General features: G+C 31.6%; 1 protein-coding gene across 1 annotated transcript; it reads left to right on the top strand.

Moving 5' to 3' along the window:
• Positions 1–4,320: 4,320 nt before the first annotated feature.
• On the top strand, positions 4,321–13,634 carry LOC136984890 (solute carrier family 13 member 2-like). Its single transcript, XM_067282036.1, has 12 exons — positions 4,321–4,466; positions 4,543–4,658; positions 4,908–5,038; positions 5,603–5,657; positions 10,966–11,100; positions 11,171–11,290; positions 11,374–11,451; positions 12,607–12,711; positions 12,783–12,966; positions 13,036–13,197; positions 13,272–13,409; positions 13,481–13,634. The coding sequence occupies exons 1-12, from the start codon at positions 4,347–4,349 to the stop codon at positions 13,607–13,609; spliced, it is 1,473 nt and encodes a 490-aa protein (XP_067138137.1). The 5' UTR covers positions 4,321–4,346; the 3' UTR covers positions 13,610–13,634.
• Positions 13,635–18,412: the final 4,778 nt, after the last annotated feature.

Below are 18,412 nucleotides of genomic sequence, written 5' to 3' on the forward strand. Positions count from 1 at the left end.
CCTTTTAAATATTTTTGTCGGGAGCAGCGTAACAGCGCGTTGTCTTTCAGATGGTAATATGGCCGACTGTTATTTAGTTTTTTTTGTCACTAGAAGCGCTAATAGCTATTACTGGAGTCAAGATATAAGCGAAGTATGAATTAGGCGCAAGTACGAATTAAGCAAGTTTACCCTACATGGGCACCAGTTTATCTAGAAAGTCCGAGAGGCAGCTCGTTCCTTGCATATTATCATCAATCCTATCCTCTCAGTATAAACAGCGCAATTATACGAAGACTTAGTTGTTTTGAACATTTTTTTCATCAATTTTCATGCAATTATTAACGAACTAGCAAATGAACCCGGCGTTGCTCGGGCAAACGATTTGGATGATTTGGTAAATATTGTATGTTTGGAAATTAAGTTATTACTATCAAAAACAAAACTCGCATTTAAAATAGTGCAGTAGAAGCCATTCTTCAGGTTAAGCCTTAATTCTCTCCCTCTTCCCCCGCGGAGGAATTTCCAAATATCCCTTCTTAGTGTGCATCTTCATGCGTACCCTAACTGTGTACCAAATTTCACCTCTTTAGGTTCAGCGGTTTGCTCTGGGCGATGAAGAATCGGTCAGGACGTGTAATTTTATATAGTACAGTATATATAGATTAAGTATTGAATGTGGCTTATATTTCGTGATTATGGTCACTAGTTCACCCGAAAAACGTTTGAAATATCATACGGTAGGTTTTCCTGTGTTTTATTTGTAAAATTATGTATTTTGATATAGAGAAAAGTATGCAAGATTGGCATCCTCTAGTGAACATTAGCGACATTATTATGAAAGAAAATTTAGTAAAGAAGAATGTGTCTAAAATCAAACACTCGTTGGTATCAACAGCGAGGTTGAGGCCGAAGTTTTAAACGCGAAAACGCGTACGTCAGACGTTCAGCGCCGCTTTCCTGTAAGCCTAGAAGTTTGACAATGGCTTTTGGAAAGTCAGTGGAATCATGCTCGACATTCCAGACGCCATTGTCAAACTTCTAGGCTTACAGGAAAGTGGCGCTGAACGTCCGATGTATAAGTTTTCGCATTTAAAACTTTGGCCTCAACTTCGCTATTATCGCATATTGCGCTCGAATGAACAGAACGGAAACAATAAATTGCGTATCGCCAACCTAATCATTTCAATCACTTCAATCACTTTGTGTTTAACAAAGTTACAACGACATAGAAGAGAACTTGTAAACACTTTTTTCGTCATAGAAAAAGCAAAGTAATTCTATTCGAAATTTATTTTAAAATTTATCCTTAATCCTTCGTGTTTTGGTGTAACTTTAGAATATCCGGAGCTTAGTTGTAATCTCACCACGTGATTCGGGTGTTTAAATATCGTTATGTAAACTAGAATATAACTAAATTAAAATTATTGTTGGAAATAAATTAAATTATCGAAATTGTTTAATACTATTTTTGTAAACGTACATATAATAATTAAGAATTTAACAAGGAAAGATATCGAAAAACGAAGATAATTGGTTATTCCTATAGGTTTAGAGTACAGTACATCAAATTGCAATTTTCGTCATGCGATATCGTTCCTCCTCACTTAACACAAAGGATTACGCTTTATAGACATCGTTAACAGAAGAATACGAAACAGACAAACGATATGTTGCTTGTGAAAATATTTCGAATCGTCAAAGATTATTGGAAATTAATATTTTCCGTAGCTGTACCCCTTTTACTTCTACCATTAATTTTATACGTAGGAACTCAGGCAAGTACTCCTTTAACTAATATACTTTATAATACTCATTTACACATTACTTAATTATTTAAATAAATTTTTTAATATTTTATTCTCTGTTGAAAATTAAGTAAACTTTATTACAATAATTTTTATATCGGCTAACACGGAGTTATCTGGATAAATCCTTGATTTATCGATTATATAAATATTTTTAAACTTAAATTTTTATGTTATTCCAAAGAAAATAACTCTGCTAGAACGAATATAAAGTCAAAAATTTAAGGAATTTATAAGTAGTAAACTGGTGACAACAGTGGTGCGAGTTACGTCATTACAGTTGTAGTGTATATTTAAAGAAATTAATCAAAATATTTATTTATCTACATTAAAAGTATCAAAAGAATCCAAAGTCTATTCATTATTAGAAATGATTTATCATTAATTAACAACCGTCTATTGGGTCGTTACTTTGTAAATATATTTTTTTAAAAATCTCTATAATACGGATTACCATTTGAACGAATTAATTATATACATTATTTAAACAGTGTACAAGGTCATATGTAGTATACACGTGTATTGTGGTGATGAACAGGCAAAAACTGTACATTTGCGTGTCTCCTGCCGGAAATTCCTTTAAAATTCGTGCTTCTATAAATTTCATCTGTTTATAATAACTGATAACCTAACAGCTGATAATTTTGACTTTAACTTTCGATTATAATTGAAAATGTTTCTATCTGTTAACCGATTGTGTTATCAATTTGTTGTGTATAAAATCCTAATTTTAATTTACAACGAAATAAATTTTAGTAATTCTAAATACCAGCAGAAAAGCTGTTCAAAGATGTTCAATTGTTTGAGACGGCGCATACTTTTACGTCAATTTGAGATCATTCTTTAGGATTTCTCATTGAAAAAATGACATGTGACATCGAACTTACGTAGAAATATGAGCTATTTCGAGCAAACGAACAGATCTAAAATTTTTTCTACGAAATCCATTTTTAAAGCTGAAATTTGTTAAATGTATAGATTGAAGATTTGTTGAATAAATAAAAATAGACGTTTATATTGACCAATGGTAAGCCAGATAACAATATTTATCGAAGCTTTCGAGAATAAAATATTGCATATTCTGCAGAGGACCGTCGATGTTATTAGGAAAGTTTTCTTAATGTTATTTACTATCATTATTCAAAAATGACTGTATTTTTCGATCAATCATCCTAATTCTAGACTTGTATGCGTCATATAAAAAAGATCTTAAAATTTTAACTTTCACGAATTGTTACATAAAGAAATGTGTCTAATGTTTAAATAATTATTTTCATTAAAATAAGAAACATTACAATTAAAATAATTATGGAAATAATTATTTAAATTACAATTTATCCTACCTTACAAAATTACAAACGAAAAGAGATAATTTAAATAATTATGAAAATAATGATTTAACTAATTACTGTATTTAAATTATATTTTGTATTTTGGAGATTGCTAAATACTTTCCTGATGAGTAGTGACATCTTTCAAATTTCCAACACTACAATATAAATTTGTTAAGATCGTTGGCTAAAAAAGACACTATCTCTCGCTTAACGATTTTTTGCTATAACGACTGTCCATTGAAAGCGTTGCCATAAGCATAATATATATTGGAAATTGCTATCATATACAGTATACTTTGGTATTCTTCAAGAAGACGTACGAATGGCCGAGCGGTTAAGGTGTCATCCTATTGATTTGGAGAGATTCGAAACTCCAAGTATTTTTCAGGGAGTGGTCAGTTCCGGATACCCACATCACCCGACCACTCCATTGTGGGTCTAGCTAAACCCATAATGAATCCCATTAGAGACTTTCCTATCGAACACGGTGGAAAAGAGTAAAAGCAAGTACGAACGTAAACTGAAAGAAAGCAAACGGTTGTATCTCGAATTTCTTTAACCTAGAGATATCAGTATTTCCAATTCTACAGATGTAATATCAGTCTTTCACATCAAAACTTTTTAAACGATAAATTAATAAATTGCAAGTAAGTACGACTTTGATTACTTGATCAAATTCAGTTTAATGTCTTTCGTTTAATTGAAATTTATTTTAAAACAGTATTATTAATCAATAGTCCGCTTTGCGTGTACTTGAATGCCTCACTATACGCTATTTTGTATAACATATCTGGATATTCCGCGTTAATATACGAAATGTACTTATTCCTGTCTGTATGAGTATTTGTTGTAAAATTACTAGCGGTATAATGATTTTCAACATTTTCAGTATCATTTAAATTTGAAATACGAAATTATTAGGTAATTTCTTTTTTGTATTCTTTTCGTAATTGTTGTTTCATCTTTCGAATACTAATTAAATTTCCAAATAGGAAGAGAAAGCATTTCTGAAAACGTGCAGGATAAAAAATCACGCAACGAACGTTGCTTAATCTAATAAGATGATATGTAAAAACATCACTACAAACAGAAAAATAAGATAAATTTTACAATTTATTTTTTATCGTTAAACAGATAACTTTTACGTTATTTTTTTCTAATTTACTGATAATTTTTTTAATATTTTTCCGTAAAGGAATCAAAATGTGCATTTGTAATATTATGGATGGCATTGTATTTTGTATTCGAACCCGTACCCATCCCTGTCACCGCCATACTTCCATTGATACTTTTTCCCATTCTGGGTATCCTCAAATCCTCGGAAGTTGGTCAAATATATTTTGTCGTAAGTGACACTCGATACAGCGCTATCCACTTCTTTTTAAAAGATATTTCTGAAAGTTTAATATTTTTGGTTGCAGGATACAAATGTGCTAACAATAGGTTCTTTAATCATGGCTGCAGCTGTGGAATATTGCAATCTGCATAGAAGAATAGCGTTGAGAATTTTATTATTAATTGGAACCAGTATGAGACTGTAAGAAAATTCGAAAATATAAATAAATATTACGTATTAATTCGAGTAATACTTTAGATTTTCTTTTATACTGTAGATAAATATTAATTATAGTCTGTTAGTAAAGTCAAATTTTTGTAATTCGGTGTCACTAATTTCTATACAGCCATACTACGCACAATTATTAAATTCCTTAAGTCTAATTTTAAATTGTAATTTCTTATCAATAATTCATAAATGATAAAGTAAAATAGATTAAAATTTTTTTAGTCTTGTAGCCGGCTTCATTGTGTCTAGTATGTTTTTATCCATGTGGATGATGAATACAGCATGTTCTGCCATGATGGTTCCCATAGTCGATGCCATCGTAGACGAATTAGAGAAAGATTTAAAAGAAAGTGGTAAGAATAGGCCTACTTAAAAATTTCAATATATCTTAAACTGTAATTCCCGGATAAGCGAGTGCGCCTCTTAGATAAACAGAAGCTCATTTTTGTTCATTGACCCATCTTTAGAGTTTGAATTACTAAAAACTAGCAATAGGAAAAGGGATGAAATCGCTCAGTTTTATCCCTTTTCCAGCTTCGTTACTGTCATTCCTGTAATTCCTGGTGTAATTCTGTTCCTCTGATGTATTATCCCTGCATTTTGAATTTTCATAATTATCCTTAATTTCCTCTTGACAGAACTTCACATCATGTGAGAGATCAAGACTCGAATTTGGCTTCTGTCGGAATCCCAATAGACAAATAAAAGTAAAAAGTGTGGGTTCGGTCTTCTATAGAAATAATTATCCAATCAATAGAAATTCCCTCTTGTCCGTCACTTATCCGAGAAAGAAATGTTTAGTTTCTTAATTCATGTATTTTGTTTATATATATCTAAATATTAGAGATATGAAAATGATATTAAAATATATTCCAAAAATAATTAAAATACCGAAATTTATTTTTATATTATTTCAGAAACCTCGCCAAATAAATTTGAAATACAAGGAGATAATTCTGTTGTGGAGGAAAAGTAAACATAAATATCTTAGATATTCGTTAAGTTAATTTAAAAGTTTATACTCTAATATGTTATATAAATTTATATTAAATTTTTATGCATAAACTGAATAAATATTTATAATTATCGCTCAGAATTGCATAATATAGCTTAAAGTTTTTTCGTTTTTAACCTAATTAATTATATTTTACTAATATATAAATCTGCAATACTCTTGTTCTGATTTTACCATATCACTTTTCTATTTTATATTACTTTCACCTATAAAATAGTTAATTAAGAATTAAAACATGCAGATCTTTTACGAAATTTCATTTATTATCACATTAACATCTCCGAAGATAATAAATAGCAAAGAAGTTGAAAATTTTAGAATACGTTATGACTTTGCAAATGCAAAACAGAGGATTCTGTATTTGCAAAGTCATAACGTATTCTATTTATATTTTCAAACAAATAACTGATAATAAATTTGAATTATATATTATTCTTCCGATCCAAAGGAAAAGTAGAAGTTTCATTGTGAAAATGACTTTTTTTTCTTACATCAGAGAATCTTTCGAGTTTCAAATTTTCATAAAATTTTCGTGATTATTTACAATTTTACCATTAGAAACGTGTCAAAAATCCGTCCGGGCGGATTAATTAGTTTTTTAATCAGACTGAGATTTAATGTATATGATGGGCCAAATGATGTGTCAATGAACCAGCATTGAATTAATAAAATTTTAAAATACTTTTCTATTAAACTTTTCTTATACTTTTCTATTAAATTATCGTGTGCACTCTGTCATTCTGAAAATAATCGTAAACGCTGGTATTTGATTAAACTCATATTCTAATGATATAAAATGATAATTGTATTTTTCTTATTTACATATAACTTGCGTTATTTCATTACTACAGTATACGGATAGTAAACTTAATGCAGCTGGATAAACGGGCTAAGGACAGCTCGTTTCATTCGAAACGGGCTATATCATTGGCCCGTTTATCCAGCCGTGTTAAGTTTAAGCCGTATTTAAGTATCCAGCCAGCTTATTTGAAATTATAAAGGTATTTTATTATCCTTATGCTGTTTCATTTGAAAATTTTAATATGTCATTGGATCATTTCTCCAGCTGTATTAAAGCTGGAAATCAGGAAATATACAGTTACGTGATCAGGAAATATAGAGTTACGTGATAACAATATTAAAAAATTTTAGAAATTTATCTGCACCTAGTGTTCAATGTATTCATTAATCATTCAATCAGACTTCTCGATTCACTCATAGCATTTTATTGTTATTAAACGCTTTTACCTAACTTGTTTTGTATCTTGTCCGAAAATCTTGCAACTCACATTTCACCCACTTCTAATAAAGATAAAAGTCTGAAGCTTTGAGGCCTACCTAAGTTCGATGTCAATGCATTACTGACTTTTTAGGGTGTTGACCCACCCCTCCTCCCAACCGAAAACCGATAAACATAACCAAATGTGGAATTTAACTGTGTGGCCGCACACAAGAGAAAAGAGGCGGGAACTGTCGGTAAATCACAATTCTTTATTCATATATAATTATAAATTAGCATAGGTATACTTAATATAGCTTCTGGCACCGATCTAAACGTAATATATCGGAAATATTTGGTTAAATATCAGTCACTGCTAGTTTTAAATTAGTTTCGATGTGTCTGTTAGCCGGTTTCTTGTTTTAATTTTTACTAAATTCATTGCGAAAAAACTTTTCACAAATATAAGTTGTAGAAAATAACGTTTGAATTTTTGTCGAATATCTCATTAAGCTGGGAAATTGATATATTTATTCATACTTTATGCCACGCGGGCCGCAAAAAATATTACTGCGGGCCGCATGCGGCCCGAGGGCCGCGGGTGCCCATCCCTGTTTTTAGGGTGTTGACCCACCCCTCCTCCCAACCGAAAACCGATAAACATAACCAAATGTGGAATTTAATTGTGTTTTTGTGTGTAAATGCATTGTAGTGACCCTCACTATACCCTACTCCCAATCTCGAACAAAACGCCGATAAAAGCGTTGATCGATTTTTTAAATATATTATATTTTAAATTATAGATGTATAACCAATTTGCATATCAGTCACATGGTTATATAAACTATATTTTATTAAATCTGTTACGACTTTATAAAGTCATAAATGAAAGCTATAAACAGAAAATATATGAATGCATCGATTATATGACGCAATTAAAATTAAAAAATATGATTAGTCATCGAAACTGTTTAGAACAGGGATGAGCAACACGCGGCCCGTTAAACATGTTTATGCGGCCCGCCAAGCATTTCCAAAATTGAATTTATTTTATCGACTTTCTCCCATCAATATATTGTTATAAAATTAACTATAATAAAATGGTAGTACATACTAAACCGAAACAATTTTTTGTGACGAGTTACTCACTTGTCGGCGACTTGTTCAAACATGCAATACGAACGCGCCGCGTCTGTGCTTGTTTGTGTTTGCTTCTGTCACACAATCAGTCAGACTGGTAAGCTGTTAACTAGCAATTTTAGCAATTCTTGTGTTTCTTGAAAGGCATGAGTGCAATATTATTGTCAAAAAGGTAATATTAGAGTTGTTTTTATTCAAAATTAAGTTTTCCTACAAATTTTTTTAACTTTCAAATTTTTAATCCATAATAGCATGTCGGAAAAGCAATAGCATAATTTTTAATGCATAATAGCAAACAAAAAAACGGAAGGTTGCGGATGAGCACAGGCATTTCCAAGAAAAGTGGAAATTTGATTATTTTTTCACTTTCGTCAAAGATAAAGCTGTATACTTAATATGCTCAGAGACTGTGTCGACATTAAAAGAATATAACATAAAAAGGCATTACGATACAAAACATGAACAACAATATAAAAACTTAACAGGACAACTCCGGATAGATAAGTTTAATCAAATGGAGAAAAACTTGGAAAATCAACAGGCTATTTTTAAAAATCAAGCTATTTTATCAAATACGGCAGTAAAGGCTAGTTTTGTTGTCAGTCAAATATTGGCAAAAAAAAATGAAACCCTTTGCGGATGGAGAGATGATAAAAGAATGTCTGACTGCTGTTGCAGAAATAGCATTTCCTGATAAAATCAATATTATTTCAAACATTAGTTTATCAAGATTCACCATTGCAAGGAGAATTGAAGACTTGTCCGAGAACATAGCAACAACGCTTCGTGAACGCATTGTAAAATTCGAATACTGTTCTTTGGCACTTGATGAGAGTTGCGATATTAGCGATACAGCACAACTGGCTATATTTTTACGTGGTATTGACACCAAATTTAATATTACCGAAGAATTGTGTTCATTGATTTCATTGCAAGGGACTACAACCGGCAAAGACTTATACGATGAACTAAAGTCTGTGTTGGAAAATTTTTCAATTTCATTAGAAAAGATTATTGGTATATCGACAGATGGAGCACGAGCAATGTCAAGCACTGAGGTACGAGTATCGGGAAGGCTATTTCAAGACATTAAGGTCACAGGAAGGGAAATATTCGTTAACCACTGCATAATTCACCAGGAAAATTTGTGTGCGAAAAGATGGAGTTTGCCAAATGTCACAGTACCAATAATTAAACTAATCAATTTTATAAAGTCGCGCGCGTTGTTTTTTATAAAGTTCACCATGAATTTAAAGAATTCCTGGAAGATTTAGAAACTGAATATGGCGATGTGGTTTTTAATACCGAACTACGTTGGCTTAGTAGAGGTGCAATGCTAAAAAGAGTATACAACTTAAAAAGCGAAATACAATTGTTCTTGGATATGAAGGGATATGCCTTTCCTCATTTTGGTAATAAAAAATGGATGTACGATTTTGGGTTTCTTATCGACATGACTCAGCATCTCAATGATCTTAATGTGGAACTTCAAGGCAAAGGACAGTTTATTTACAATTTGTATGATAAAATTCAGGGCTTTGAGCGCAAATTAAAATTATGGAAACAGCATCTTTTGCAGAATAATGTGTCTCACTTTCCACATTTAGAAAAAGAAAACGTTACTACTTCTCAAAAATACGCACAATATATAGACATTTTAATCAACGAATTTCAATTACGATTCCAAATGTTCAAAGCTGAGAAGACAGCGGTTTCCATGAAAATGTTTTCCTCGCTATTTAATATCGATGTGGATACAGTTCTCGAAGACTTTCAAATGAAAGTGATTGACATGCAGAATAATACCGATTTAAAAAATGTATTTTTCTCAGTAAACATCGAAAATTTTTATAAATCTTACGTGAGCTCTGAGAAATTTCCGCTTTTGACGAAAATTGCAAAGCAAATGATGTCTCTGTTCGGAAGTACGTATGTTTGCGAACAATTATTTTCAACCAAGAAATTAATCAAAAATGACCACCGATCAAGACTGAGTGATGCACGATTGGAAAGCTGCGTACGTGTAGCTATCTCATCAATTCCGGTTGATATTGATCAGCTTGTATCGAAAAAACAGTGCCAAATTTCTCATTAAAAATTTCAAGTAAATTCGTTTTTCTGTTCTTTTCTTGTTTGTTTTTATTTTGCATTAAAATTTGTATATGAAATCTTTACTTTTTTTAAATTTTATATTTTTTTTATTCTAATGTTTATTATAAATAAAATTTTGTAAATTATTAATAAGTGTTACTTTATGTGCGGCCTGCCAAAAAATTTTAAAATTTAAATTGGCCCGTTGATTAAAAAGGTTGCTCCTCCCCTGGTTTAGAATATTAAAATTAAATAAATTCTGAAGATATCCGAAAAGCACTTGTAATTATTTTCTGGACAATTATTTGTATTAAAAAATTATCACATTGCGATCGAGAAACGTCATTAAATTACGAAAGAAATTAACTTAACGATTTTTTAATTTTTGCCGAATTCTAATTTTATAATAAATTATTTGTTTACATACGACAATTTAATCATATTTTTAGCATTGTATGTATCTTTTAATGCGCAACAAGCGAAACGGTATTATCGCTTAACGTACGAATTTTATCTGATAAAATAAACATTTATTCAAACCTATAATAAAATTTAAAAATAATTCTCAAGTTTAACATTCTTATACAAATATATGTTGTGTATGGGTTTATTTATTAGTGTATTTCATTACTTGTATAAGAATGTTAAACTTAATTCATATATTTTGTTTATATATATATATATATATCTCTAAATGTTAGAGATATAAAAATTATATTAAAATATATTCCCAAACGAATATTATTATGTTAAAAATAACATTACTTACTTAATTAACTATTTTGAATTTTAATTAATAACGTTTTTAAAATTAGTTATAATATTCGAAACGGAAAATATTACCTTCTGAGAAAAGCATTGTTGTTGAGTGTAGCTTATTCCGCAACCTGCGGAGGAACTGGTACAGTCATCGGTACGGGTGGAAATTTGGTACTAGTTGGAATGTTAGAGTAAGTTGGAAATTTCCTTCTAAACTTTATAGAAAATAAAAAATAACCACGTGTTTCTTCTCGGCTGCAGCACTTACCTCGATCATAATCCGATAACCTTCTCTAATTGGATGTATTATAACATACCAGGAATGCTTCTGTGCGGGATTGCAGTCTTCATCGTATTGCAATTGGTAGTCGTTGGATGTCGGTAAGCGAAATAATTCCCTAAACTAAATCTAGCAATTTTCTACAGAGAATTTAATTCTACAAATTCTTTAATAATTAATTTAGTAAGAAGGAAAATGAAGAGGAAAAATCCGTCATTGAAAAAGTCATTAAAAATAAATATCAAGAACTGGGTACTATCAGGTATAATAAGTTTTGTTTAAAGTCTTTAAATTATTAAAGTACAATGGGAAGAAATATAATAAAATTTTATCCTTTAAAAACATAGAACATTTCAATAGTAGGTTAAAAGCTGGTAGGAGTAATCACGATCCGATGCAGATATCCCTTCCCCTCTTCTCGTCTTATATCTGAAATGTAATAGCATTACTACCCCATAAATAAAAGTTTCTGTCAAATTTTAAAAGTTTTGGTTCGTGAAGTTCTAAGATACAGCCCAACACACACATACATACATGTATAAATAGGCTATATGTTCTTTTACTTTTCCGGCTGTTATATATAACAGAGGATCGGTCAAAAATGATCCCCCCCAAAAAAATTTTTACATTTTTGGATTCGGGATACCTTGAAACGTCGACAAATGCAACAAAATAATTCGAGGGTAATTTCTGTACGTATGGATGTTAGTGTTTGTGAAGGGAGCACGATTTTGTTACCCTCTTTGAAGCTTAATAACTCTCGTGCTTTTTTTCGAAATTATTTGAAATTTTGCAGGGAAGTTTGTTTATTAAGGGAATTGTTATTATTAACTTTTAGAGTTTATGGTCGAGGGAATGAAGAGATAAAGGGGGTCGTATTATATCTCGATAAGGTTCGGATGACGATTAATGATGACGATTTTACTCGTTATTCGCATTTACAATTTTCTATGAAACCCATCCTACCCTCAAAATTAAGCTTTTTGCCGTTTTATTAACAGATGGCGCTACCAATGTTGCCAGAAAAGTTAAGCAACTCGTTCTGAAATTTTTTTATTTACTTTTTTTGTTCAAATGCAATACAACAACAAACAAATATTGAAATATTTGTTATATATTTTGTCTACGAGGACTTAGCCTATTAATAGTACCTACTGCATTGGTGTTTTGGCTTTAGAAATCAAGGAAAACCTTATTCAGAGAAAACATCGATTGCTAAAGCCAAAACACCAGTGCAATAAATCCTATTAATAGGCTAAGTCCTCTTAGACAAAATATATAACAAATAGAAAATCGGGACATAGAGGCATATGAATTAAATATTGAAATACTTGCAATGTTTTAATGACGATGATAAAACCGATGAAATTCTTATAGCAGCAAACAAAACATAATAATTTTATAATTTTCATTTCAGCAATCACGAAGTTACGATATTAATCATTTATATTCTTCTGATTTTAACATGGTTTTTTCGAGATCCAAGATTTATCGATGGATGGATCACTCTCACTTCAGACAGGTTATTTTTATTCTCTTTATCTTTCTTCTTGTTTGCATTTACTAGATTTAGCTATTAATCGTGATTTTTAGGAAAAAGATTTCCAATACGGTTCCCGTCTTAATTGCCTGCATGCTTTTATTCCTCATCCCCATTAATCCATGGAAGCACGGAACTAAGAAACCTTTACTCGACTGGAAAACTGCCGAAAAAAAGGTTCCTCTGGGATATATATTCTTATTTGGGAGCGGTTTTGCCATAGCCGCGGGAACACAAGTAGGTCCCACGTGTTTTATCCATAAGTGTAGGATTATTATTATAATTTTTAATAATTTCCGAATTTAGGCATCCGGACTATCTACTTGGATTGCCAATAATCTTTCGTCTTTGAATGTACTTTCTCCCGTCGTCATCGTTTTCGTCCTGTGCCTCGCGACTTCCTTCTTTACAGAAATCATCATCAACACTTCCATGGCTACCATTCTTCTTCCTATCGTTTATAATGTGGTTAGTGAAACTGTATGCCAATATTTTTAGATTATTTAAAAGATACTGTATTGCCATATTTTACATTCTTATAGGCACTAGCGGTTCACGTTCATCCACTTTACTTGATGCTTCCCGTAACCATATCCACTTCCTTCGCTTTCATGTTACCTGTTGGTAACCCTCCTTGCGCCATCGTCTATCAGGCTGGAAATTTGAAAACCTCCGATCTAGTAGGTACTTTACTTTTAATTAGAATGTCTTCTCTAATTGGATATATAATTAATTTTATACTCGATTTCAGGTAAAACCGGGAATTATTTTGAATTTCATCTGCGTGGGATTGCAATTGCTGATGATAAACACGTGGGGAGCTTTTATTTACGATTTTCAACCTCTGAAAAACGTAAACAGTACAGAAATAAATATTTAATGAAAATACATAAATTTAAATTTGCTGCTTAGCAGATGTACGATATTAAATTGTTGCTTTTTTTTTAATATAAAAGTTAAATTTGCCGTATACGAAGTTGAGATAAAAACAGAAATTTTGTCCTTCATACCCGTAGATAAACATGTATGATTAATGGGTAGAAACTAGAAACTCCTTTAATCCTTGAGACGTAGCTTGTTATAAAGTGTAGAATAGTTTGTGGCTGGTTCAAAGTTCACGCCTATTCTTTTAACCGTGCTTGCCAATTCTAAAGCGTAAAATGTAAGACGAAGCTTCTTAAAGAATGTCACGAGATTTCGTATGGAAAATTATTACAGCTAATTCAAAATAAATACAAACTTTCTTAATTGTACTGTACCATCACCGGAATGAATAACATTCGGATCATTAATAAATAATTCGAATCGTGCTCACCAGATGGCGCTAGTGCCAAACTGAACATAGACGACGAAACCGTAGTAGATGTCAGTGTACCGTACTTATTTAGTTTTGAGTCGGAAACCTCTGCAAACTGCATAAACCTTTATGATTTTAAAAAATCCAGCCTAAACAAAAGGACCTTTATCCCTTTCTGTTTGCTCGGTTTAAGTAATCTGTCCAATGAATTGAACTAACCATAATACAATGTGATTTACTTTATTAATTTTTTCATGTTAGAAATACTATTGATATATGTTACACTGCTTGGCAAAATAAAATGCGTGTTGCCCCGTCAGGAATTTCTTTTCCAGATTCGGTACTTGACGGCATGGCACGGATTGTACAGTGTCTTCCAAAATAATTACTGCCATTTTTAAATGATCGTTACTGTGTTAATTATTATCTGAGAAGTATGTGACGTCTGTACACCAGTTGATAGACTAACTGTACGGATGTCATTTCCCATCCGCATTTAAGCGTTTTATCTCTGCTGTATCTAACGAAAATCTTACTCGCCAATAGGAAAGGGTTGTTAGTGTTCGGAAAGTCGGAATCATTCATCATAGTGCAACACGAGTAATCTGCGCAATTGTAGTTGTCCCGAGATGTATATGCTGCAGTGCGTGCAAGAAGAATTTGAGTATGGGTTGGATGCATGCCGTGTGATATGAGATGCACGCGTTGCAAAACTAACGGGAAAATGTGAAACTCTAATAGTTTTCCAATGTTTTAATGTACATTAAAACGGTTTTTGATGATAACGTAATTACAATAATTTCAAATAATAGGATATTTCTGGAAGACCCTGTATTTGGTGTCAATTAAGGACCCGTGACTTACGCCAGATCCCCACAACTGAGGCATAAAATATACCTTACAGACGCAGATAGGAACCCGGATTCGAATCTGCAAAATATATCTCTAGCAGCCAGATAGAGGCGCCATAATCCCGTTTTCTCGTCCAAGCTCATCCACGTTTTTGGATGGGCCCGTCCGTAATGGCTCAAACTTAACCGACGATTTATCAAAAATAGTAAAATTTTTTGTTTACCTTAAGAATTTATAGTAACATTCACAATGTATATGTAAATTTAAATTAACTAACTAAATAAAACTATCCCATATTTTGCTTAATTCAACTTTTTTAAGTGAATTCATAAAATAAAATCTGAATACTTTATTCAAGTATATTATAATTTGAATAAAACCTAATCCAGAAAAACCTGAAATCGATTCAGCTTTTTTCTGAAAGAGTGATGACAGAGTATGTGAGTAGCATATGTTAGTAAAGTACAGTAGAGAGTCGTTTATTCGAATCAATTGGGGACTGGCAAGGGCGTCGCCAGAGGGGGGCAGACGGGCAGTTGCCCCTCCCTAGACATACAAAAAAATTTATTTAAATGCTAAGTCATTTATTGCCCGATTTATAATTCCCGCGCGAAAAACCCAAGAAGATTATGTTTTAATTAAAATAATCTTCTTAAGTTTCTTAAAATTTATGAATCGTTTTTATTTTATTTACATACAATTCATATCCTCTATCAATTTATATCATCTTGCCCCCCCTGGCCCATTGGCTGGCGACGCCCTTGGGGACTGGGGTTGTTCGGATAACCAATTATGTACGAAAAAATATACTAATCTGTCCGATGTTGAAATTTTTCTCCGTTGCGTGTCGTTTCGTGTTGAATTTTCGTCGATTTTAAGCCTAACGAAAATTTTTATAATAATAATCGAGGCTATTGTATTGTTAAAAATTATTTCTTTATTTTGTACAAACAAAATAAATATATTGAAGAATATAAAAACATAAAGATTATACTTTAGAAGTAAATCTAGTATCAAAAAAGTTCGATTCAGTACGACACAGTCCGACTGGAAAGCGTTCGGATAACCGGTATTCGGATAAACGACTCTCCACTGTATATTAGTTCATTCAGTGGCGTAGCGTGGGTGTCGACCGCCCGGGGCGGAGGAAAATTTTCGCCGCACCCTTATTTAGGTATCTCAATTTAAAAGAATAAAATATACAGTAATTCTAAAGAACTTTTCGGCGAGGACAATCAGGGCCGGATTTACCATACCAATCCGGGGGCCCTGGGCACAAATTCGGGGGCCCTTTAAGAGTAGGCAAACTTGATGATTTAGAAAATTTACACAAAATACTGTACTGTACTTTCAACTAGATTTCAACTATGAAGTTGTAAATTTCATTTAAAAATAAGGTTATTGTAAACATACATGTATATTTTATTGTGTAAAACGAATTATTTTAATTTAATTGAAAAATACCCATGTAAAATTTTTTCCCGAAATTTTCCGATGTTTCATAGGTTTTTCCCGGGTTTGGTTTTTTTTTGCCTGTGGCCCTCATGATTAGGCCACACTAGCCTGTCGCAGTAATAGGAAAAAATTATGTTTAAACATAGTTTTGTGGGGGCCCCTATTTTGTGGGGGCCCTGGGCACAGGCCCCAAATGTCCTTATGTAAATCCGGCCCTGAGGACAATCATCATTATTGTGTATTGTACAAGTTACAAATAAAAAAAGTCATATATATATATATGTTTTACAATATAATAATCACATTTATTACAAAAATTTTTACACGTATGCCATTTACATTGATATAACAGGTATAGAACACTTATGATTACACCTTGACAATCGACAAGATTAAGTTATTAACGAATTGAATATAAAACACAAATCGACTTCCAATTAGAACTAGAACGATACTGTTACTATTTATATTTTTTCATTTCAATCGGTCCGAATCGTAGATGCGACAAAAATATAAAATGAAATGGTTCAAATTTTGACAAAATATTATTATTATTTATTGTGAAATTTTGTCGCCCCCTAAAAGTGCCGCCCGGGGTGGGCCGCCCCTGCCGCCCTCACTACGCTACGCCACTGGGTTCATTATATTAGTTGATAGCAGAATAAAATTTTGATTCCAAACAAATGTTTGATATAATGTGCGATAATTTCACAACGAATAAGCGTACAGTACATGCATAAGTGTTACGTCGAATTGTACAAAACAATATTCTACGTCTTTCTGGCTCAGTGCCAGCAAACAACTAGGTAACTAGACAAAAAGTTACAAAACTTGACAAAAAGTTACAAATTATCAAGTTTAAACTTTAGTTCTGATATATATAATTTTTTTCTTATAAATTTTGTAATAAAATGTATTGAAAAATATCGTATTTAAAAATAAAGATATTAATAAATGTACTGTGCTGTACGTGATATTTTTCATATAGATATAATGTTTATTTGATTTTTGGTGAATTTTTAAAATAATATCGCCTGACTGACATATATTGTTTTAGGAGGGATCACAAAATAATCGTAAACAAGATGTCGAGAGACATTTGAAGTGGAGCTAGTCAAGATAGAAAGAAAGTCAGAACTTTAGCAATAAAATTATATTTATAATATTTTCTATATTTCCCGGTCACATTCCATCTAAATCTTCCTAACTGAACTAAATAGAAATTCAGAAACATAATACAGAATTTTTTCTATACAGAAAGCTCTTCAATATTATGCAAATATTATTTTTATATCTTATACAATATTCTTTGCATAATGATACAAAAATAATAAAAAGTTAATTGTTTCTCTTTCTCAAATCCAAAGAAAGAGAAATTTCTATTCTATTACATATTATACTGAAATAATACTTTAAGATGATCATATCTACTCCTTTTTTAAAAATGTATCTATTATATATGTAGCGTCTGAATTGAGACTAATATGTTTTAAATCGCTGTCAAAATTCAGTGTGTAATAAGTGCATTGCATGAGAAAGTGTAATTGTGTAAATTTTCTCTAAAATCAATTAATGATATATAACATTTAAAGACAAATAAATACTGTACAATTATTACCTTTGACGTATGTTACTATTTATGATAATGATATGACAATGATGAAGCTGATGATGATATATATAGGCCTATATATATATCATCATCATCAGCTTCAGCTTATTCTACCATTTCAAATTATGGTGTAGCATCCCTTACATTAGTGTTTCTCAAACTTTTTGGACCGCGACCCCCCTTCTGCACTTAAAAATTTCAAAGGACCCCCGAAGAATAAGTATGTGTCGAAAAACATCCCGGAGGGAGGGGGTTAGGCTCGTATTTAAATATTTATATTATTTTTATTATTTATACGTGCAATTTATTTAAGTAAAAATTATTTTATATATTTTTTATTTCTATTATTTCTAAACATGAATCCATAGTAAATTTATAAAATATTTGAAAAAATTGATCTGGCATCAATTTTTCAGCGACCCCGCAAATATTTTTCACGACCCCCTTGGGGGTTGCGACCCCCACTT

This window comes from Centruroides vittatus, unplaced genomic scaffold (assembly GCF_030686945.1).
Source record: "Centruroides vittatus isolate TY-2023 unplaced genomic scaffold, ASM3068694v2 contig_936, whole genome shotgun sequence".
Classification (NCBI taxonomy): domain Eukaryota; kingdom Metazoa; phylum Arthropoda; class Arachnida; order Scorpiones; family Buthidae; genus Centruroides; species Centruroides vittatus.

What these genes read in the sequence shown, in the direction of transcription:
- LOC136984890 (XM_067282036.1), top strand. Translation starts at nt 4,347, where the DNA reads ATGGCATTGTATTTTGTATTCGAACCCGTACCCATCCCTGTCACCGCC. An exon ending in GTACTAGTTGGAATGTTAGA is followed by an intron (nt 11,101 to 11,170) that starts GTAAGTTGGAAA and finishes TCTCGGCTGCAG; the next exon opens with CACTTACCTCGATCATAATC. An exon ending in CAAGAACTGGGTACTATCAG is followed by an intron (nt 11,452 to 12,606) that starts GTATAATAAGTT and finishes TTTTCATTTCAG; the next exon opens with CAATCACGAAGTTACGATAT.